Source organism: Mus musculus, chromosome X, assembly GCF_000001635.26.
Source record: "Mus musculus strain C57BL/6J chromosome X, GRCm38.p6 C57BL/6J".
Lineage (NCBI taxonomy): Eukaryota > Metazoa > Chordata > Mammalia > Rodentia > Muridae > Mus > Mus musculus.
In genome coordinates, this window is record NC_000086.7 from 74339708 (window position 1) to 74364214 (window position 24507).

General features: G+C 43.3%; 2 protein-coding genes across 9 annotated transcripts in view; one reads left to right on the forward strand and one right to left on the reverse strand.

Moving 5' to 3' along the window:
- Plxna3 (plexin A3) overlaps positions 1–4982 on the forward strand; it is a 16400-nt gene extending 11418 nt beyond the window's left edge. For all 8 annotated transcript variants that reach the window (XM_030251258.1, XM_006527902.4, XM_030251259.1 and 5 more), the window contains 7 exons: positions 68–171; positions 358–454; positions 724–914; positions 1136–1305; positions 1829–2041; positions 2214–2364; positions 3740–4982. In XM_030251258.1, the coding sequence (XP_030107118.1) occupies positions 68–171; positions 358–454; positions 724–914; positions 1136–1305; positions 1829–2041; positions 2214–2364; positions 3740–3835 (1022 nt within the window). In that variant the 3' untranslated portion in view covers positions 3836–4982. The remainder of the gene's footprint in view (positions 1–67; positions 172–357; positions 455–723; positions 915–1135; positions 1306–1828; positions 2042–2213; positions 2365–3739) is intronic.
- Positions 4983–12454: 7472 nt separating this feature from the next.
- Lage3 (L antigen family, member 3) lies at positions 12455–13911 on the reverse strand. The gene is made up of 3 exons (NM_025410.2): positions 13618–13911; positions 13167–13295; positions 12455–12791 (listed from the first exon to the last, which is right to left on the reverse strand). The coding sequence occupies exons 1-3, from the start codon at positions 13818–13820 to the stop codon at positions 12677–12679; spliced, it is 447 nt and encodes a 148-aa protein (NP_079686.1). The 5' UTR covers positions 13821–13911; the 3' UTR covers positions 12455–12676.
- Positions 13912–24507: the final 10596 nt, after the last annotated feature.

The following is a 24507-nucleotide window of genomic DNA, read 5'->3' on the forward strand; positions in this document are numbered from 1 at the left end:
CCTTAAAAGGAATGTGTCTAAGTCCTTGTGAGGGTGAATTTCCCTAAGAGCTGACTATGGCCTGCAGAATGGCGCCAGGGCCGCATGGCCCGAATCATCCTCCAAGATGAGGACATCACTACAAAGATTGAGTGTGACTGGAAGAGGGTCAACTCATTGGCCCACTACCAGGTGAGGAACTTTGAACCTATTCAGCTCCAGGGACACCTAGAAGTAGTGGCCAGGTCTCCTCTCGTCCCTTATCCCTATACTCATGAGGGCTTCTCATAGGGCCTTGATTGCCACTGTACATATATATACTGAAGAGTATGAATGAATGGTGGTCCCCTGGCTCCTTCTGTTTCTTTGGACCTCCAGGTGACTGATGGTTCTTTAGTAGCACTGGTGCCCAAACAAGTGTCTGCCTATAACATGGCCAACTCGTTCACCTTCACCCGGTCACTTAGTCGCTACGGTAGGTATCCATATTGTGGTGGCTTTCCTGGTCCCGTGCCCTTTAATTAAGGCTGTATCTTAGGAATCCCCAAGTAGCTGTCTTGATCCATTTGGAAAGACTTTCATTATTTTGGGCCCCTGGGTGGTCTTCAGTTGTATAGAGCCTAATAGGGAGGGGTGGCAAGGATAGGTGGGTCCCACAAAGACTTCTAGAAGATAATGGAGCAAGAGGGTGGGTAATGGCCAGAGCCTGTAGGGCTTAAGAGTCACATCTGTCCTCTGCCCTAGAGAGCTTGCTCCGTGCTGCCAGCAGCCCGGATAGCCTCCGTTCCCGAGCACCTATGCTCACGCCTGACCAGGAGGCAGGTACCAAGCTGTGGCACCTGGTGAGGAACCACGACCACACTGATCACCGAGAAGGAGACCGCGGCAGCAAGATGGTCTCAGAAATATATCTCACAAGGCTGCTGGCCACCAAGGTGTGGGCCTGCCCCATAGACACCTTCTAGCCCAGTCTTAAACATGAGATGAGCTGCTTTCTTAGGGCCTTGGCACTAGGACCTCTACGCCTGAGGTCAAGCAAAGGTCTATTTTAGGAATGTTGGCCCTTCAGAGAAGTTTTTTTTTACTGAGCTATTCTGCCCCCTGTCTGTCAGATTTTGGGAACTTCCTGACATGGTTCCTTTACCATCACTCATAGGGCACGTTGCAGAAGTTTGTAGATGACTTGTTTGAAACTGTGTTCAGTACAGCCCACCGGGGCTCAGCCTTACCCTTGGCCATCAAGTACATGTTTGACTTCCTGGATGAACAGGCTGACCAGCGCCAGATCAGTGACCCTGATGTGCGTCACACCTGGAAGAGCAACTGGTACTTACTGGTTCCTGACTGCTGCTGGCTCTTCTGAGGGTGGGTGGGAGGAAGAGGCTAGTTACTTAGCCAAGCCTCCAGGCCAATGGAGACAGGTTGACTAGCAACTGAATAGCCTTCCATGCAGGAGGGATGGACCAGTGGTATGGCCTGGAAGTGAATATGAGTATATAGAAGGTGGGTGCTGCTGGGTTGTGCAGATGGGAAGTGCTAGTCTAGCACTGGGATTGACCATTTTTCTCTAGGGTCCTGTGCAGGGTAGAGACACTGATGGCTTGGCATAGGTGGAGACAGTGGAAGTTTCAGGGGTGGAGGTTGAGGACAGAAAGCCATCTATTCTTATTTCTCATTGCCTGAGTGCAGCAGAAGGTTAAAGAAAAACCCATTTATCCAAAATAGTCTCTCCTGTTACTTCAGGACAAGATATGACCTGGCCAAACAGGACAAGGTGTGAAGGAAGGCAGTGGGGGAAGGGGGCACATAGGGCCATTAGGGAGTCTCAAGTGTATGTCCCTCTGTTCAGCTTACCTCTGCGTTTCTGGGTGAATGTGATCAAGAATCCGCAATTTGTGTTTGACATCCATAAGAATAGCATCACAGACGCCTGTTTGTCAGTGGTGGCCCAGACCTTCATGGACTCCTGTTCTACATCAGAGCACCGCCTGGGCAAGGACTCACCTTCCAACAAGCTCCTCTATGCCAAGGATATTCCCAATTACAAGAGCTGGGTGGAGAGGTGGGCCCTGGGATACTGCTGTGTATGCCTGGTGGCAGGCAGGAACTGCCTAAACAGCCTGTCTGAGGCTGGCCAGATACAAGAAAAAGCCTCAGAGGCTGGCCAAACACTGATGGCATGAGTTTTGGCATTTATGACCTGTGCATGATTCACTCACCCAAGGTCTCTATAGGTACTATCGAGATATCGCAAAGATGGCATCCATCAGTGACCAGGACATGGACGCCTACTTAGTGGAGCAGTCCCGCCTCCATGCTAATGACTTCAATGTCCTAAGTGCACTCAGCGAGCTCTACTTCTATGTCACCAAGTACCGTCAGGAGGTACGTTGATGTACCTCATGGACCCCCAGTTGCATGGCTCTGATGATGATACAGTTAGGGGCAAAGGCAGGGAGATGTGTTGAGAAGCACACAAGCATGTAAGCAAGATGGGACAAAGTCCATCTTATATCTTGTTTACAGTCCATCCCTTGCCTAGGGCCAGCATGGGCAATAATTTCTTTAGATGCTAGGATTTAAGGAATACAGGAGACAATGCACTAGCTGGAATATAGAGGTCCCACTGGATAAAGGTTACAAGACTGGAAAGTGAGAACAGATGTATTCTAAGCACTCATGTTAAAATATTGGATGTGGTGGCATGTGTGGGTATGGGTGCTGGTGAGTGGTTTAGATAGGCAGATTCCCATAACTCACTAGTCAATCACTGAGTTCTATGTTCAATGAGAGATGTCAAATAATAAGGTGGAGGGGCTGGAGAGATGATTCAGCAGTTAAGAACACTTGCTGTTCTTCCAGAGGACCTGAGTTTGATTCCCAGCACCCACAAGGCAGCACATATCCCTCTAGCTCCAGTTCCAGGGAATCTGGTCTCCTTCTGTGGCTTCTGAAGACACTAGACACACATGATATTACATACATACATGCAGGCAGAACACCTATACACGTTTTTAAAAGGTGGGGAATGATAAAGACACCAGGTATTGAACCTCTGGCCTCCACACACATGCATATGTATCCATATGTACAGCTGTACACAGACAAATACAGATGTGCAGGAGAGATCAGGTACACTAAAGATAAAGCCCTAGATAGGCATGGTGGTACACACTTTTAGTCCCAGCACTCAGGAAGCAAAGACAGGCATATCTCTGTGATTCAAGGCTAGCTTGGTCTACAAAGCAAGTTCTAGGACAATTAGAGATACATAGTGAGATACTATATATAAAAAGGAGCTCACCAAGGGAGATCAAGGGGCTATAGAGGAGATCTGGCCAAGCACAGCATTCTGGGCGACTCACAGGTCAAAGAGGAAAGAGAGAACTGGTCGGGAATGGGGAGGGGACCCAGAAGTACCTGGTAGTATCAGCCTCATATCCTGAGCCAGGATCAAGAAGGATGTCATGGCCAAATTTGCCAAAGAGATGTTGGAGTTTGGGTTAGGAGGGAACAGGAATTGAAAACAGCAAGTATTGCCCACTCTCCAAAGAGGCTACAATACAAGAGCCATGGTAGAAGAGTTGGTGGTGGTATTTGCAGACAAGGGGAAGTGGGTAGTTTTGGTGAGAGGTTTGGAGCATGAGGCTGGCACAGGGACTGAAGCCAATGAGGGAAGAGCACTTCTGGGAAGCAGGGGCTTTATGCAGAAGTAGGGCCCTGCCTTGGAGTCTTGCTCCAATGGATCATCATCCTCTAGATCCTCACCTCGCTGGACCGAGATGCCTCTTGTCGGAAGCACAAGCTTCGACAGAAGCTGGAGCAGATCATCACCCTGGTGTCCAGCAGCAGCTGAGTGGGGAGATGGTGAGGAGGGGGCTTCTTGCTTCTGAGCCATCCTCCCAGTCAGGGGAGTGTCTGGCTCTAGCCTGGGTCTCCAGGGCTGAGATCCAGAGCTGGTGGTGTTGGGGAGGTTACCAAGCCAAGATGCCCCATCACACCTGGGCCCCCTTCATTAGTGCCTTGCTTTGGGCCCTGCAGGGGGAGGGGATGACAGGACCAAGCTTCCCCCACTAGCAGCAGCAATATCCCCACCCTCTTGCCCTGGTGTTCCCATGTCAGAAGAGCCCTTGCCCTCCTTGCTCTGACATCCTACCCACCTATTTATTAATGTAATTCCACTTTAATTTCCATATGTAAATATATATGCCCCATGGGATGTTACTAGCCTCACAGACCTCTTCTTTGGTTGATCTGGGTCCTGTTTCCTGTTCTGGTTCCTTTGTGACACTGCAAGCCTTGGCTCAGCCTCTGGCGTCTCACATTTGCTGTGTCAGGCCCCACTTGTCCTAAGAAGAGATCCTCAGTACCAGCAGCATTTGGGGTTGGATGATGCATCTGAAGCTGCCCTCAGATTGGCCAGGCCAGGCCAGGCCAGGGCAATATCCCTCTTCAGATATCTCAGGAGTCAGACCACATTTTCATGGGGCCTGTTGTCTCTGAGAGAACTATAACCAGGCTGTGATTGGGCCTGATGAGGGCCTGGGCCTCTGGGACATTCCTCACGTCCCTACTGCCAAATTTCCTCAGTGTTGTAGGCACTTGCCCTGAACTCTCTCAGCCTCAGCTGCCCTATCACATGCCCATCCTTAAGGGCCAAGGTGGCAGTGCCTTACTGTTTTGTGTTTCCTGCTTCCCCTGAGGAATCTGGCCCTGTCTAATGGTCCCAGACCCCCAGTCCGCTCTCCTTCTGTTGCATGAGTTTTTCTTCGTTGTTGTAATTTTTTCCTAATTAAATGTTGGGAAATGGGGTCAGTGCATGTCTTTGTCTTTGGAGAAAGTGGGTAGACCTGTTGGGCTATGGATGAACTAGATTCCCACTGAGGGGAAAAATGTAACTCACGAAGACTTCTGATGATTTGAGGAAGGCCATGTATAGTCCATTAGACAATCCTTGTGGCTCTAGTTTCAAGACTGAATAAATCTGCTTCCTTCTCCTTGCATGTACTGTTTCCACTCAGATATGCCCAGCTCCCTGCTTTTGCCATGACCCCTTTAGCCCATTATTAGTTGGAGACAAAGAGATACTATTAAGAAATAAGGCACATGTCTCCATTGTGTTAAAAAAAATCTTCAGTGGGGGCTGGAGAGATGGCTTAGTGTTTAAGAGCACCAGTTGTTCTTCCATGGGACTCAGGTCAATTTCTAGCACACACATAGTAGCTTACAATTTGTGTGACTTCAGTTCCAAGAAATCTGATGTCCTCTTCAGGCTTGGTGCATAGACATATATGCAGGCAAAGCACCTATACACATAAAATAAAATGAAACTAATTTTTAAAACCCTCTTCAATGGCTGCAGTTGTACCCAAAATTCTGAAGATGTGGCAACTCATTGGACTATAATTACCATTGTACTGAACCTACCTATGAATTAACCCCATCACTTGTTAGATGGTGCATATGTGGTCAAAGGGATAGCTTGGAACTAAGGAGACAGACTCATTGATAAAAAGCTTTGCCACACAATCTTGAGGACTGGAGTTTGGACAGTCCATCTGTAATTATAGCACTCACAAGGCAGAGACAAGGGTATACTGGAACAAGCTGGCTAGCCATGCTAATCATATGGACAAGATCTGGGTTCAACTGAAAACCCCTACCTTATTGAATAAAGTGGAGAGTGATAGAAGGAGACTCCCAACATGAGCTCCAGGCCTCCACATATATATACAACAGGTACACCCATAAACACTGGAACATGGATATACACACACATAAGACAAATCAAATAAGAAATGATAGTTTGCTCCTAGTACTTGGCAGGTGGCAGCAGGAATTCAAGGAAAGCCTCAGATACATGCTTAACTTGAGGCCAGCATGGGCCACATGAGCCTCTGTCTCAAAAAATAAGATGAAAAACACAAGTGGCCTGTGAGATTTTTTGGGGGGGGAGGGAGGGTGCCTAGTGGTTAAAAAATTTGTTTTATAGCTGTGGCTGTGTAGTCAACAATCAAGTGTTGAGGGGGAGAGGTTCTTGAGCTCCCACCTGTAACTGGGGAGCTATCAAGAGTGTGCGGCTTCTGGGAGAGGCCCTTCATAGGTCAACCATGCTCCAAGCACAAATGCGTCTTGAGTTACTTTTAAAAAGAAGACAACATCAGGGAGTTAAGGAAGCAGTAGTGGGTCTGGGAAGAGCTAAGGAAGGGTGGGGTGAATGATTACAGAATATTATATGAAATTCTCAATTGAAAATATTTTAACTACCTTGTTTGGTGGTGGTGGGGCACTGAAAAGATGGCTCAGTCATTAAGGGCGTATATTTCCAGCTGACTAGAGTTCAGTTCCTAGCACCCATAGCAAAGAACACATACCCACCTATAGCTTCAGCTCCAGGGGATCTTATGCTCTCTTCTGGCTTCCAGGGGCACTTGAACTCATATACACAAACTCATATATAGGACACACACACACATAAATTAAAAAACAAAACAAAACAAAACAAAACAAAACAAAATCTTAGAGAGGCTGGAGAGATGGCTCAGCACTGACAGCTCTTTCAGAGGTCCTAAGTTCAATTCCCAGTAAGCACATGGTGACTCACAACCATTTTAATGGGATCTTCTGATGGGTCTGAGAACAGCTATAGTGTATTCATATACATAAAATAAAATCTTAAAAAAAAAAAAAACACTAGCCGGGTGGTGGTGGCGCACGCCTTTAATCCCAGCACTTGGGAGACAGAGGCAGGCGGATTTCTGAGTTCGAGGACAGCCTGGTCTACAAAGTGAGTTCCAGGACAGCCAGGGCTACACAGAGAAACTCTGTCTCAAACAACAACAACAAACAAACAAACAAAAAACGCCGGGCATGGTGGCACACGCCTTTAATCCCAGCACTTGGGAGGCAGAGGCAGGATTTCTGAGTTCGAGGCCAGCCTCGTCTACAGAGTGAGTTCCAGGACAGCCAGAGCTATCTCGAAAAACCAAAAACCAAACCAAACCAAAAAAACCCAAAACAGAAAAAAAAAACCCAAAACCAAACCAAACCAAACCAAACCAAAAAAAAAAAAAAAAAAAAAAAACCCACTAAATCTTAGATCAGGCAGTGGTCGCACACAGCTTTAGTCCTAGCACTTGGGAGATAAGTTAAGGCAAATATCTGACTTTGGGGTCAGCCTGATCCATAGAGTGAATTCCAGGACATCCAGGGCTACACAGAGATACTTTGTCTCAAAAAAATATATTGTGTCTAAAGCATGTGGTATCTTCAGCAATAGCCTATATTGTTTCAGGAGTCACTTAAACTCCCCTGACAACTTGTTCTCATGCCTGGTATTGGGGGATTTTGCTAGGTAGTCTATAACTCTTATGGGGAGCATTCTTACCCTAAGTGGCATAACTTCAATTAAAATATATCAAACAGACACTATTCCTTGATGTTTTATCCAACATCCTTAGTGTTATTTGTCCCTCTTCTTTCCTCCTGTATTGATGTGCCTTCCCCTCTCCAATTAAAGCCCCCCCCACATACCGTCTTTCCCATTTTCCCCTTCATGTCATCTGCATCCTGCTATTTCTCTCTCTAGTACCCCTGCCCATAGTCCCTGTTTCCTTTCCTGATTTCTGTGCTTATATGTATGTGTATCTGAATATTTGGAGCTGAGAGAGATGAGTATGGGTTACCTCACTCGATCCAGTATTTTTTCCATTGTATTCATTTAACTCCAGATTTCATAATTTCAAGCTTCATCTACACGGAATAGTAATAGCTTTTATACTATCAAAAGGTCTATACAAGCTGCCAAGAGAGGGAAGCAAGTAATAGCTCTAATCAGTTGTGACACCTATGAATCATAAAAACCAGCATGGCAAGATAGCCCTAAAGGTAAAATGTAGTGAGGATTTTGGTTTTTTTATTTTAAAAAATACAGAAATAGAAATGTTCTTTTAATCCCAGGTGTGGCATGTGGGACTGGTTTGGACTGTCTACAGCAGCTGCCTATAATTTGCCTCATGCTTTAGCAGGAGTGTGATTTTACCAGCTGCAGATAGTTTTTATGATTGTGTAACATTTGGCATTCTGGGGACTTTTTGGAGGGCATATAAATGCTAAGGCCTCAAGAGGCAGAGGTTTTTTGTTTGTTTGTTTGTTTGATTGGTGGTGGCCACAGCTTGTTAAATAGTTGTGCACAAAGAAGAAAGAAGTTAGATATCCTGACTGTGATTCAAACTTGCCTGAAGGAACTCAATGCCCCTAATCAGCAGGAATTAGTTTAATAATGTTGTCCCTTTCTTTTTTTTAAAGATTTTATTTATTTTTTTACATATATGACGAGTACACTGTAGCTGTCTTCAGAGACACCAGAAGGCATCCGATCCCATTACAGATGGTTGTGAGCTACTGAGTAGTTGCTGGGAATTGAACTCAGGATCTCTGGAAGAGCAGTCAATGCTCTTAACCTCTGAGCCATCTCTCCAGCTCCTGTTGTCCCCTTTCCAACCCCTGAGTTTATTCAGGGATTTCTTTCCTTTCTCCCTCTACCCTTTTTTCCCTCTCCTATCTAGTGTTAGGGGGTTGAAAAACCCACAAAGTAACAAAAGAATGGCTATAGTGCAATAGTGGCACTCATAACTTGGTGTTAAAACAAGAGCTGTTTAATTGGACTTAAGGCCTGCTCAACAAGAGAAATCATGTCTGGTACTAGAAATCTAGCCTAGAGAACTCAGGGCTGGAGAGGTCATGGGTCTCAGAGGAGAACCAACCATCACAGCTTTACTAGACCAACATAATTCCTGTGTTCTAAAACTTATACCCACAGATAAGTGTAGCTCTCAGTACACATCTAAGAAGCTTCTCTTTGCAGCAGGGTTAGGGTTATATAGAAACTGGTTATAATGAAGAAATTAACCAATTGTAGAGAGATTAGCCTCAACAAAACTCCTGCACCTAAGGCTAAGAGAACTTTGTGGAATAGGAGACAAAAAGATTCTAATAGAGGACCAAGACATCTGTGATATTGTGTCTCTTAGAAATGGCAAGGAAGTCACAACCATGACACTTCAACAATATGGCTACCTAATACAAGACTTGAACATCGATGATATCAATAGACATACTAAGAATGGGGAAATCTACCAAGGTCCCAACTCTAGCAAAGAACTATAGGCATCAAATGACTGCTGGAAAAGAATTAGTCTCTCAGGGATGGACAGATGGTTCAGCAGTTAAGAGCACTAGCTGCTCTTACAGGGTCTTGAGTTCAATTCCCAACAACCATCTGTAATAGGATCCAATGCCCTCTTCTAGTGTGTCTGAAGACAGCTACAGTGTACTCATATAATATATATATATATATATATATATATATATATATATGTATGTATGTATGTATGTATATGTTTTTCAAGACAGGGTTTCTCTGTGTAGCCCTGGCTGTCCTGGAACTCATTCTGTAGACCAGGCTGGCCTTGAACTCAGAAATCCGCCTGCCTCTGCCTCCCAAGTGCTGGGATTAAAGGACTGCGCCACCACTGCCCGGCAAAATAAATAATTTTTTAAAAGTGCAGTTTTGAAGCTAGATGTGATGGTGCATGCCTTTAATCTCAGTATTCAGGAGATAGAGGCGGGCAGATTTCTATGAATTTAAGACCATCTTGGTCTAGAGTTCCAGGCCATCCAAGCTCAGGTCTCACACAGTGAGACCCTTTCTCATAATAGGAGAACAAGGAGGGCAAGATAAGTTGATAGTGCTGTAAAGATAGATTTTTCTCGGGGCTGGAGAGATGCTCAGAGGCTAAGAGCACTTGTTACTCTTGCAGATGACCTAGGTTTGGTTCCCCCACATGGTATCTCACAATTGCCTGTAACTCTAGTTGCAATGTCCTCTTCTGGCCTCCATGAATACCTGTACTCTTTCTTTGTTTTGTTTTTGTTTTTATTTATTTTTAAAGATTTATTTATTTTCTTTTTTTTGGGAAATGTTTTAAAAAGATTTATGTATTTATTTTATGCATGAGTACACTGTAGTTGTCCTCAGACACACCAGAAGAGGGCACGAAGTAGCATTACAGATGGTTGTGAGCCATGTGGTTGCTGGGATTTGAACTTAGGACCTCTGGAAGAGCAGTCATTGCTCTTTACCGCTAAGCCATCTCTCCAGCCCCCACATACCTGTACTCTTGTATACACACACACACAGAGAGAGAGAGAGACAGAGAGAGAGAGAGATTTAAAAATTAATGTTGGGAAAAAAGGAGGGCTGAAAGTATGGCTTAGTGCTTAAGAGCAACTGTTCCTCTTGCAGAGGACCCTAGTTCAATTCCTAACACCCATGCATTGACTCACACCCAAGGAAAGAGACTAAGGCCTGGGAAAAGAATCTGCTCCTGTGACAACTCTCCTTAGCCCTGAAAGCAAGACTAGTAGCTGCCTTCTCTTTTGGATGGCAGTAGGAAGGGTCAGAAAGGTCATGCCTCAGTAATGAGAAAAGCCTACTTCTATACACAGCTGCTCTGCTCCATGCAGCATTCCCTCAAAGTAACATACAAAGGTTCATATACCCTCCAAGGGATACAAAGAAGCAGGAAAACTCAACTCAGATGAAAGGAAAAAAATATTAGTAGAAAGGAAAAGGTACAATGGCTTTTATTCTGAGAAACATAACCTATACAGAAAATCTGATGGCATGTACAAATAAACCACTGGGCTGAGGGTAGCCACGTTGTAGGGCATGTTTTATGGGGAGTTGATGTCAGACACTTTTCCTTACAAGGTGGAGAAGCTAACTAAGCTCTATTTCTGGGTTATTTGTTTTTACATAAACAAAGTTTTTTGGGAGGGGATGTACTGGCATTTGGTTTAGGGGGGGAAATATTAGCAGCGCTAAGAATTTGAAAAAAACAGTATCTGGTGGGTAGACTTACTTTCAGGAGTACATTTACTAGGGTATGTCGAGAACATTCAAAGAAATCTTACTAAGAGCTCATAAACTAATCAAGAATAATCATTTGTTCAAACATGTATTTACAAGAATCATATCCAAATTATTTCTCAGGAAACAAGGCAGGAGAATCAGTGGTTCAAGGTCATCCCAGCTATTTAATGTGTCTGAGAACAAGCTGGGGTATATGAGACTCTTATAAAATAAAAGAAAAATTGGAAGAATGAAATGATTTTTTCGAGACAGGGTTTTTCTGTGTAGCCCTGGATGTCCTGGAACTCACTCTGTAGACCTGCCTGGTCTTAAACTCAAAAATCCTCCTGCCTCTGACTCCCAAGTACTGGGATTAAAGTCATGTGCCACCACGCCCGGCTGAATGAAATGATTTTTAAGTATTCAACAATTACATTAAATTGCACCACATATATGCCTATTTCAGTGTTTAAAAATTATTTTTTATGCACAAGCCGGGTTTAATGGTGAATGCCTGAGGTCCCAGCAGCACCTGAAAGTAGAGATGAGGATAAGAAACTGAAGAGTTTGAGGCCAGCCTAGGCTATGAGACCCTTTCTCAAAAAATAAAAACAACTTGGCTAGAAAGAAGGAAAATGCACTATAGGTGAAAAAAAAATCTTAAGAAGAATTATAATGCTAAACTTAAAATTTTTATTTATTTGGTGTTTGTGGTATGCATATGTGCAAACACTCTCCAAGGTCAGAGGACAACTTGTAGGAGTTGGTTTTTTCCTATCACTTTGTAGGATTCAAACCACCATAGCGCATGGAATTTTAATTTTCCTGTATTTCTGAAATTATCCTCATTCACTTTCTTCTAATATATTTTTACAGTACTGGGAATTGAACCAAAGACTTCATACATTTTAAATGAATACTCTTACCTTGTACTAACAAACACCTGAGCCGGGCAGTGGTGGTGCCCACCTTTAATCTCAGCATTTGGGAGGCAGAGGCAGGTGGATTTCTGAGTTTGAGACCAGCCTGGTCTACAGAGTGAGTTCCAGGACAGACAAGACTACACGAGAAACCCTGTCTTAAAAAAAAAGAAAAAGGGCTGGCGAGATGGCTCAGCTGTTAAGAGCACTGACCACTCTTCCAAAGGTCCCGAGTTCAAATCCCAGCAACCACATGGTGGCTCACAACCACTCGTAATGAGATCTGACACCCTCTTCTGGTGTGTCTAAAGACAGCTAAAGTGCACTTATGTATAATAATAAATAAATCTTCGGGCTGGAGTGAGCAGGGACTGAGCAAACGGAGTTGACTGGAGCAAGCTGGCTGACCGTAGCGAATGGGGTTGACCGGAGCGAGCAGCGGTCCTAAATACAATTCCCAACAACCACATGAAGACGCAAAACCATCTGTACAGCTATAGTGTACTCATATGCATAAAAATGAATAAATAAATCTTTTTAAAACAAAGAAAAGAAAAAACAAACAAAAGAAACCACCTGAATTCCAGAGCCCCTCCTCCAACACAAAATAAAAACCAAAGAAAATTTAGAGGCTGAAAATAAGCTCAAATGCAGATTAGCAACATAGCTTTATTTTCTTCAGCAACAAACATTGAAGCACCAGACCAAATGGCTCCTAAGTGCCTGAGGACCAAATCAGGAAAAAAATATTAGGCCCCCACATTTATGTAGTAGTTACTATTTCTAGAATCTTTTCCCTAGGGAAAATTGTATTGCTTAGGAGGAGACGGAGATAAGGTCAGACATGGGTCCCCAGCCAGGCTTAACAGGAAACTGGGGGCCCAAAGAGCTGTATGGTGTTCACCACTAGGGAAAGCTGGTCAAGAAAGTTGATGATGGAAAGTCGGAGGAGGCGAGAATCTTCCGCGATCCAGCGTCTAAGAGTGAGGAAAAGAACATCAAATTCAAACTGGTAGTTTCTACCCTTATTTCTTTCCTTTTATTTATTTTTTTTTTTTTGGAAATAGATAGAAAATCTCTCACTATGTAGCCATGGTTGGCTTAGGGATTGCTATGTGGATCTGGCTGGCCTGGAACTCACAGTAATCAGACCATCTGCCTTTCTCTTGGCTCCTACCCTTTCTTCATCTGTCAGGCATCCACTGTACTGCAGGTAGAGACTAGACTGGTCCAGTGCATCATGCCTTTCCTTAAAAATCACTCTAGTGTGATGATGTCTCTGAGGAAGTGCAGCCTAGGGTGGAGGATGGCCCAGACACCTACCCAGCATCCTAGACTCTTTCAACACTTACACCTCCAGCATGCAGCCGCTCACTTTAAGCTCCTTCCCTACCAGTCCTCGATGTGGTTCGACATCTGGAACTAGGGACCCACAGGCGATTTCTGCCTCCAAAGAGGTCGGGAAAGGCACGAAGAGGGAGCTGGTAGAGACTCAGGAAAGGCACCATCTTGAATCAACTTTGCCTCCTTACCCCTCTAAAATCATCGCATCTGGTCTAAGCTCCCCAGGCTATATCTTCCACATTGCTTGGGCCATTCCTGCTCATTTCCCTCCACCCTGCTGCCCCTCCTCTGTTGTCAAGGAACTTTTCATGCCCAGGCCATACCCCAATCAGCGGGTCCCTCTGCTTCCCTCCTCCCTGCTTTTTTTTCTTTTCTTTTCTTTCTTTTTTTACCCTCCTCCAGACTACCCGCTTCCCTGTTTCAAGCATCCCGCAGATATGTCCATGTCCGGTAGGATACAATCTGTGATGTCGGGTTCCAGGCCTTTGGGTTAAAGGCACCATGCTTTTGCTGGAATTTCGGGAGGCTTCCAGTGCTCTTGCAACAGGGTGAGCTCCACTGGGAATAACTGCCTTTGTGCCTGCATTACCAGGACAACAGCGGCTAGTCTGACCATCGGCGCCATCTGCAGTGTGGCTTAAACCTGTGTGTGCTGTCTGCATGTCTGCTGCTGTTCCTCCTTTCAACCCACCTTCGCGTTACCAGCCCGCCGCCTCTGCCATTGCTGCGGCCCAGAACCCGCCTTATCCTCCGGAAGCTCCGCCCCTCGCACAGGCTGCCATTCCACACGCGCCTGCGCGAACGGGGAAGGTGGTGGGGCCGGGGAGGGGCGAGGGGCGGGGGGGGGGGAGGGAGGCGGGGCGGGGAGGAGCGGTGGGGGGGGGGGGTGGGGGTGGGCAGGAGGACTCTCCAGGGATTTATAGGTTGATCTGGTCAGCTTCTGCCTCCAAAGTGCATCACCATGCCAAGTTGTCCCTACAGTTTCCTAAAAGGGACCTAAGGTGATATTTTCTAAAAAACAAAACCACAACAAAAACCAAAACACTATCAAACCAAAAAACTGTCAAGTGGCCTGGTGTGGTGATGCCTGAAGAAATCTTAGCATTTAGGACCATGGTTCTCAATCTGTGGGTTGACCCAAGTTGGGGTCACATATCAGATATCCTGCATATCAGATATTTACATTACAACTCATAACAGTAACAAAATTACAGTTATGAGGTAGCAATGAAAATAATTTTATGGTTGGGGTCACCATAACATGAGGAACATATTAAAGGGTTGCAGCATTAGGAAGGTTGAGAACCACTGATTTAGGAGGTGGGAATAGTTCTTTGCTTAAGTTGGAGGTCAGCCTGATCTACATAACCACTTCTAGGCTATCCAGACTTACATATTTATATCATCTCAAAAGCAGTCACAAAACAGAAAACCCCATCAACAAACAAATGAAGTGAAATGAGATTTTGAGTATCAGCAAGCAAGAGGTTTCTTTATTTTTCCAGATAAGTTCTCTTAGCCAGGGTTACATGCCTTTAATCCCGACACTTTGGAGGCAGAGCAGGTGGCTGTGAAGTTGAAGTCAACCTGGTCTTCATAGTGAGTTCTAGGACAGCTATATAGTGAGGCCCTGTTGAGGGTGGTGGTAGAGGGATCGGGAAAGGAAGGAGAGAGGGGGGACAGAGAGGACAGAGAGGAGAAAGAGGAGAGAGAGACTCTATGTAGGTCTGGCTGTCCTGGAAGTTGTTCTGTAGACCAGGCTGGCCTCAAACTCAGAGATCTTCCTGCCTTTGTCTTCTGAGTGCCAGGATTAAAACACAACCCTCACCCCAGCTAAATGTATTTATTTTTATTGTATGTGTTTGAGTGTTTTCCCTGTTTGTATATAAGTGCACCTACTGTGTGCAGGTCCTGGTATCTATGTGAATCCTGTAACTGGAGTTGTGGGTGGTTATAAACTGTCATGTGGGTGCTGGGAACTGAATCCAGGTCCTTTGCAAGAGCAGCAAGTTTTAATTACTGAAGCAGCTCCAGCTCCTCTCCTTGAACACCTTCAAAAGCCCTGAGATTTTCTTTTACAACTGTCTACAGCTTATCCTCCACAAAATCATTCCTAATTTCATTTTTAAAAATATGTCTTACTTATTCCTTGACAATTTCATACATGTATACTATGTATTTTGATCCTACCTATCCTCCAACTCACCTTTTTCACTTTGTCAGATTTGTTTGTTTGTTTGAGACAGGGTTTCTCACTCTGTAGACCAGGCTGGTCTTGAACTCAGGAATCCACCTGCCTCTGCCTCCCAAGTGCTGAGATTAAAGGTGTGGGCCACCACTGCCCAGCTTCAAAATTCTTATATAGATCATATGCATGCTTAAAATTCTGTAAATTGGAGCTGGAGAGATGGCTCAGCTTTTAAGAGTGCTGGCTGTTCTTGCAGAGGACCTGGGTTCCATTCTCACTACCCACCTAGCAGCTCACAAGAAATGGTTCAAGGGGGACCTGATGTCCTCTTCTGGCTTCCATGGGCACCAGTAACATGTCTGATGCACAGAGACACATAAAGGACAAACACCTATGCATATAAAAATAGAATAATTACATTTTTATTTTTAAAACTCTAAAAATAAGAATGGTGGCTGTGGGTTCGACAGCACTCATTAGGTATAGCACTTATATGACATTTCAAGGTCCTGGTTTCATTCCCAAAGTCTCTGCAGTAGTTTATAAGATCGTTGTATAATGTGGCTCAATGACTTCTTGGTCAGGGAAGAAATAAAAACAGAAATTAAAGACTGTCTAGAATTCAATGAAAATGAAGGCACAACATACACAAACTTATTGGTCACTATGAAAACAGTGCTAAGAAGAAATTTCACAGCACTAAATGCCTTCATAAAGAAATTAGAGAGTTCTCATACTAGCAAATTAATAGTATACCTGAAATCTCTAGAACAAAAAGAAGCAAGCACACTCAAAAGGAGTGGGTGGCAAGAAATAATAAAATTGAGGGGTGAAGAAGAAAAGAAACAAAGAGAACAGTACAAAGAATCAATGAAATAAGCTGGGTGTGGTGGCGCACGCCTTTAATCCCAGCACTTGGGAGGCAGAGGCAGGCAGATTTCTGAGTTCAAGGCCAGCCTGGTCTACAGAGTGAGTTCCAGGACAGCCAGGGCTACACAGAGAGACCCTGTCTCAAAAAACAAAAAACAAAAACAAACAAACAAAAGAATCAATGAAATAAAGAGTTGGTTCTTTGAGAAAATCAACAAGATAGACAAACCCTTATCCAAACTAAAAGACACAGAGACAATACCCAAATTAACAAAATCAGAAACAAAAGAGAGGCATAACAGACACCCAGGGAATCCAAAGAATCATGAGGACATACTTTAAAAACCTGTACTTCATCAAATTGAAAAATCTAAAAGCAATGGATAATTTCCTCAATAGGTATCACTTACCCAAATTAAATCAAGATCAGATAAGCAATTTAAACATACCTATAATGCCTAGTAAAATAGGAGCTGTCATTACGGCTGAGATGGCTCAGTGGGTGAGAGCACTGACCGCTCTTCCGAATGTCCTGAGTCCAAATTCCAGCAACCACATGGTGGCTCACAACCATCTGTAATGGGATCTGATGCCCTCTTCTGGTGTGTCTGAAGACAGCTACAGTGTACTTATTGATGATAATAAATCTTTTTAAAAAAGAAGCAGTCATTACAAGTCTCCCAATCAAAATTAAAAAAAAAAAAGCCAGGGGTCAGATGGTTTTAGCACTGAATTCTACCAGACTTTCAAAGACAAGCTAATACCAATATTCAAATCATTATATAAAATAGAAAGAGAAGAAACAATGCCAAATTCATTTTATGATGTCACAATCACTCTGATACCCAAACCACACAAAGACTCCATAAAAAAGAAAAATACAGACCATAATAAATTCATAAACATTGATGCCAAAGTATTCAATAAATTATTCACAAACAAATAAAAAATCACATCAAAAACATCATCCATCATGATCAAGTAGGCTTCATCCCAGAGGTGCAGGTATGGTTCAAAGTGTAATCCACCATATAAACAAACTGAAAGAAAAAAAAATCACATGATCATCTCATTAGATGCTGAATAAACCTGTGACAAAATCCAACACCCCTTCATTTTAAAAGTCTTAGAGAGATCTGGGATACTAGGTATATACCTAAACACAATAAAGGCAATATATAACAGACCAATAGCCAACTTCAAAAAAATGGAGAGAAACTCAAAGCAATTCTACTAAAATTAGGGACAAGACAAGGCTGTCTATTCTCTCCCTATCTATTAAATATAGTACTTGAAGTTCTAGTTAGAGCAGTAAGACAACTAAAGGAGATCAAGGGGATACAGGTTGGAAAAGAAGAGGTCAACATGGGGCTGGTGAGATGGCTCAGTGGGTAAGAGCACCCGACTGCTCTTTTGAAGGTCCGGAGTTCAAATCCCAGCAACCACATGGTGGCTCACAACCATCCGTAATGTGATCTGACTCCCTCTTCTGGAGTGTCTGAAGACAGCTACAGTGTACTTACATAAAATAAATAAATAAATAAATAAATAAATCTGTTTGTTAAAAAAAAAAAAAAAAGAAGAGGTCAACATATTGCTATCTGCATATGATATGATAGTATACATAAGTGACCACAAAAATTCTACCAGAGAACTCTTATAGCTGATAAACACTTACAGCAAAGTAGCTAGATACAAAATTAACTTAAAAAAAAAGTAGCCCACAAACTTAAACAGGCTGAGAAAGAAATCAGGAAAACAACACCCTTCACAATGGCCACAAATAATATGAAATATATTGGGGGTAACTCAAACCAAGCAAATGAAAGGCTTATATGACAAAAAATTCAGGTCTCAGAAGAAGTAAGCTGAAGAATATATCAAAAGATGGAAAAATTGCTAGACAGTAGTAGTACACTGCTTTAATCTCAGTACTTGGGAGGTAGAAGCACGTGGATCTCTGTGAGTTGGAGGCCAGCCTGGTCTATTTAGTATATCCAGGACAGTCAGGACTGTTACACAGAGAAAACCTGTCTCAAAAAATAACAAAACAGCCGGGCAGTGGTGACGCACGCCTTTAATCCCAGCACTTGGGAGGCAGAGGCAGGTGGATTTCTGAGTTCGAGGCCAGACTGGTCTACAGAGTGAGTTCCAGGACAGCCAGGGCTACACAGAGAAACCCTGTCTCGAAAACAAACAAAGACCAAAAAAAGAAAAAAGACAAAAAAAAAAAAAAAGAACAAAACAAACACCAATACAAAAGACAAGAAAGAAGATGGCACAATCTCCCATGTCCGTGGTTCTATAGGATTAATATAGTAAAGATGGCCATCTTACCAAAGTAGTTTACAGATTTAATGCAATCACCATCAAAATTCCAACACAATTATTCACAGATCTTGAGAAGACAATTCTCAACTTCATGTGGAAAAACAAAACACCCAGGATGACTAAAATAATTCTGAACAATAAAAGAACTTGTGGGGCTGGAGAGATGACAGCAGTTAAGAGCACTGGCTGCTCTTCCAGAGGTCCTGAGTTCAATTCCCAGCAAACACATGGTGGCTCACAACTGTCTGTAATGGGGTCCAATGCACTCTTCTGGTGTGTCTGAAGACAGCTACAGTGTACTCATATAAGTAAAATAAATCTTAAAAAAAAAAAAAAACTTCTGGAGGTCTCACCTTTCTGATTTCAAGTTGTATTACAGAGCTATAGTAATTTAAAAAAAAAAACCAGCATGCTATTGATATGAAACCAGATACATTGATCAAACTGAACCAAATTGAAGACCTGGGCATAAATCCACACACCTGATGTTTTTTTCTTTTTTGTAAATAGCTGGGAAATACACACTGGAAAAACCCAGCATCTTCAACATATGGTGCTGTCAAACTGGATGTCTGCATGTAGTAGAATGCAAATAGATCTATTATCTATCACTGTGCACAAAACTCAAGTCCAAGTGGATCAAAAACCTCAACATAAAACCTGATACACTGAACCTGATAGAAAAGAAAGTGGGGAAATGTAGGGGGAGTTTAACTAATTAATTCCCTAATTGCTGATTAAGCCAATTGCTGGGCGAAGATATGGAGGCAGGATTTTCCGGGCAGGACAGCAAGAGAAGGGGAGAGGATTAGAGTTGGACGGGGTAATGTGTTGATGAGAAGTTGTGGACTTATAGGTTCCTCGGGGCTCCAATAGTTTGTGGCCTCAGCAGCCTGTGGAGGCCAAGGAAGATCGAGCAAGATATTCTTCGCCACCAGTTGTGCTATCTGGCTGGTTTTAAAGTGTTAGAACTGCCTGTTTTCCATTTGCGATGATTTAGGTGGGTGAGAGAGAGGGCAAAACCTCGGTGTCGCCTTTGGCGGTCAGTGTAGCCAATCACCGGGCCAATCAGTCAGTGGAACTGGAGCAGTAGCTCCAGGCGTTCACCAGAAGAACTGGTTTGGGCAGATTAACAAGCCAGCCTCGGGAACCAGGGGCAGAAGGGAGTTTTGGCATCTGGCAAGAGGAACATGCTACCGATTCTAGAACCTAGCCTGACCAGACGTGGGTTTTTAAAAGCTACACACAACAGGGAATAGCCTTGAATTTATTGGCACAGGAGACAGCTTCCTGAACGGAATGCCAATAGCTCAGGCACTAAGATCAACAATTAATAAACAGGACCTCATAAAACTGAAAATCTTCTGTAAGGCAAAGGACACCATCAATAGTACAAAATGGTAGTCGACAGAAGTGGAAAAGATTTTCACCAACCCTACATCTGACAGAGGGTTGATATCTAAAATATATAAAGAATCAAAAACATCAGCAAAGCTGGGCGGTGATGGCGCACGCCTTTAGTCCCAGCACTTGGGAGACAGAGGCAGGCGGATTTCTGAGTTCGAAACCAGCCTGGTCTACGAAGTGAGTTCCAGGACAGCCAGAGCTACACAGAGAAACCCTGTCTTGAAAAACCAAGAAAAAAAAGGGGGGAGGGGGTACAGATCTAAACAGAGAATTCTCAACAGAGGAATCTCAAATGGCCTAGAAGCAGCTAAATGCTCAGCATCCGTAGCCATCAGGGAAATGCAAATCAAAACAACCCTGAGATTCTACCTCACACCAGTCAGAAAGGCTAAGATAAAAAATTCAGGTGACATCAGATGCTGGCAAGGATGTGGAGAGAGAGGAACACTCCTCCATTGCTGGTGGGAGTGCAAACTTATACACTCACTCTGGAAATCAATATGGTGGTTTCTCAGAAAATTGTGTAATCAATCTACCTCAAGACCCAGTTATACCATACTCCTGGGCATATACCTAAAAGATGCTCCACTATACTACAAAGACACTTGCTCAACTACGTTCATAGCAGCTTTATTCATAATACCCAGAAATTGGAAAGAACCCAGATTTCCCTCAACAGAAAAGTGGATAAAGAAAAGGTGGTACATTTACACAAGAAAGTATTACTCAGCTGCTAAAAATAATGACATCATGAAATTTGCAGGCAAATGGATGGATCTAGAAAAGATCACCCTGAGTGAGGTAACCCAGCCACAGAAATACAAACATGGTGTGTACTCACTTACACGTGGTGGACATTAGCTGTTAAGGATAATCATACTATTATCCACAGCCCAAAAGAGGTTAGGTAAAGAGGAGGGCTCTGGGGTCATGGGGGACATACATAGATCGTCTTGGAAAGGTGAAAAAGAATAGATTTTTGTGGGTGGACTAGGGGCAAGGGGGACAAGAACAAAGGATCAAGTGGGGAAGGGAAGGGGAGATGGGATTGAGGGAAGGAATGTGGGGAAAAACAGAATTGAGAGTCATTTGAGGGGTGGCATGAAAGACTAGTGCAGTGAAAACTTTCTAAAATATATGAAGGTGATCCTAGTGCAGTTCTCCAAACAATGAGGTCTCAAGCTATAGTCTCAACTGGCCATCTCTTGTTATCAAACAACACGTCCAGTACAAGGACTCTGGGTTACATGCAATTGGGTTGGTGGCCAAAGGAGTTCCATGAAACCCCCAAACAACCCAGGCTGTTGTCAAGATAATAGGTTGCTGTCTGCAAATTGACAGCAAGTTTCCTCCCTACTCTGCGTGCTACCAAAAGAGAAACATAAATACCAACCCAGCCACAAAACCTTTGGTTTGCTTGAAAAAATATGCCAGAGCAACGGTGACACAAATCTTGTGGGAGTGACCAACCAATATCTGATTTAACTTAAGGCCACTCCACAAGACGGAACCTATACCCAACACTGCTTGGGTGATTCTGAGACCCAGGGTAAAAACAAATACTACAGGTCTAAAAAAGTAGCAATATAATGATTCCTAATGATATTCTGCCATACCCATGGATCAGTGCCTTATTTAGCCATCATCAGAGAAGCTTCTCCTGCAGCAGATGGGAACAAATACAGAGACCCACAGCCAGATATTATGCAGAATGTGTGTGTGTGTGTGTGTGTGTGTGAGAGAGAGAGAGAGAGAGAGAGAGAGAGAGAGAGAGAGAGGGAGGAGGGGGGAGAGGGAGGGAGGAGGGAGGAGGGAGGAGAGAGAAGGAGATGGAGATCTTGAAACACTCAGCCTCAAATGGAGTATCTCCATCAAATTCTTCAGGGCTTAGGGCACCCTACAGAAGAGGAGGTGGAAAAAGGTAAGAGCCAGAGGAGATGAAGGACAGACAACAGGAGAAGAAGGCTCTCTAAATCAACTGATCAAAGTTCATATGAACTCAGAGACTGAAGTAGCAATCACAGGGCCTACATGGGTCTGTACCAGGTCCTCTGTTTATATGTATAATATAATATATAATACAATATAACAATATAATACATAATATGTATTATAGCTTTCAGTTTAGTAATTTTATGGGACTCTTGGGTGTGTGAACAAGTGGGTCTCTGATTCTTGTGCCTTCTCTTGGGGATCTTTTCCTTCTGTTAGTTTACCCTGTCCAACTTTGATGTGATGACTTTTGCTTTATCTTATTATATTTTATTTTGTTATGTCTTAGAAGCCTGTTCTTTTCCAACGAGAGACAGAAAGGGAGTGGATCTGGATGGAAGGGGACATGGGGAGAAACTGGGAGGAGTAGAGAGAAGGGAAACTGTAATCAGGATCTATTGCATGAAAAAAGAACCTTCCTAGTTGGGCGTGGTGTCCCACACCGTTAATCCCAGCACTTGGGAGGCAGAGGCAGGCAGATTTCTGAGTTTGAGGCCAGCCTGGTCTACAGAGTGAGTTCCAGGACAGCCAGGACTACACAGAGAAACCCTGTCTCGAAAAACCATACACAAAAAAAAAACCTTCCTTCCTTCCTTCCTTCTTTCCTTCCTTCCTTCCTTGTTTGTTTGTTTGTTTGTTTGTTTGTTTGTTTTGAGACAGGGTTTCTCTATGTAGCCCTACACCCTGGCTGTCCTGGAACTCACTCTGTAGACCAGGCTGGCCTCAAACTCAAGAGATCATTCTGTTTCTTCCTCCCAAGTGCTAAGCATGCACCACCACCTATTTTCAATAAAAGGGAAAGAATTAAAAAGAAGTTAACAAATAAAAATGTAATGATGAAACTAATTACTTCTTAGGGTAACCTGAAAGATTAATTTTATTTTTTATTTATTTTTGTTTGTTTTTGAGACAGAATCTCTCTACACAGCCTTAGATGCCCTGCAACTCACTAGGTAGACAAAGTTGGCCTCAAACTCTTAGAGATCCTTCTGCCTCTGCCTCCCAAGTGGTAGGATCAAAGGTGTGCTCCACCCCACCTGAATTTTAAGATTAATTTTAAATTTGGAGAAAAGCTGAGGGTATATTCACTGTTTGAATTGTTTCCTAGAAGGTGAAAGTCCTGGGGTCAATTCCTATTACCACCAAAAGTACCCAAATAAGCAAACAACCCCAAAGCAAATCTGGACATGTAATAAACCTATAATCCAAGTACTTGAGAAGATGAAGCAGGAGGATTGCCATAAATTTGAGGCCAGCCTAGGCTACCTAAAGAATGTTTGGTGGCCTTCCTGTCTCATGAAACAAGAAAGTAAAAGACAAAACAAAAACAAACAAGCAAACAAAAAAACCCAAACCCAAACCAAAACCACCAGAGAGGGAATTGAACACACATGCTGGTATACATAACCCTGAGGTAAAAATTCCAGGAGGGCTAAAGCAGAAACTACTTAAAATGCTTTACTATAGGGGTTTGAGATGGCTACTCTCCAGCAGGTAAAGTGCTTTTACCTGCTGAGCCACCTCACTGTCTTTTTTTCCACTTTTTTAAAAATCAATTTTTGTAAAGGGTCTTACTGATGGTCAAGCTGGTCTTTATGCCCTGAGCTGAGGTGACCCTTTCACCTTAGTCACTTGAGTAGCTAGCAGGTATGCACCGCCACACTCAGCCAATTCAGTTCCCTTTAAGTACAACACTGCTACCATATTCCCTTGTGGGATATATCCTAAGGACAAAAATAATTGGTTTTCCTTTTAGCATATTTAATGTGGATAATGTAGATGAGGTGAGTGTGAAGCTATTTTGGGTCTATGTTAAGATAACATTTTCTTTATCTGGTAAAGAAAATGAGTAAATATATCAATGTTGTCAGAAACTAGAATTCTCACTGAGGTATGAGGGAAGGTGTCAGCATGAACTTGTGATTTCTTAAAATATATGGGTATATATATTTCTAAGGTTTATCTACTAAAGGGGTCTGGAAGCAGTGATACTTCATTCACAGTAATGTATTCATAGATCTTGGTTTCTAAATGCCATTCAACAATTGGACAAACAAACAAATACTATTCTCCAGTAAAAGGCTGATCCTTAGTCATGAGCAAGAAAATATACAGGGTGGGCCTAGGATATATTGTGGTGCTAGAATAAAGGATGTTATAATAGGGAGGAGGCCATTAGACATGAAAGAAATCACAAGTTCACCCAGCAGTGGTGGCACAGGCCTGAAATCTCAACACTTTGGGAAGCAGAGGTAGCAGATCCCTATCTCTGTGAATTCAAGGCTAGCCTGTTCTACAGAGTGAGTTCCAGGATAGCCAAGTCTACGCAGAGAAACCCTGTCTCAAAACAAACAAACAAACAAACAAACAAACAGAAACGTCTCTAATTTGTTCCCTGTGAATATCTAATTTAATGAGCTTCACCATAAATGCTGAGCTCGTGAGTATGTCCCAGCTCCTTACAATACTTCTGTCTTTGGGAGGCCACTTGAGCTGGGTCCTTCATTCATGCTATCTCCTAGTGAGATTGTATTCACATTACATACCTTGACCCCAATCTG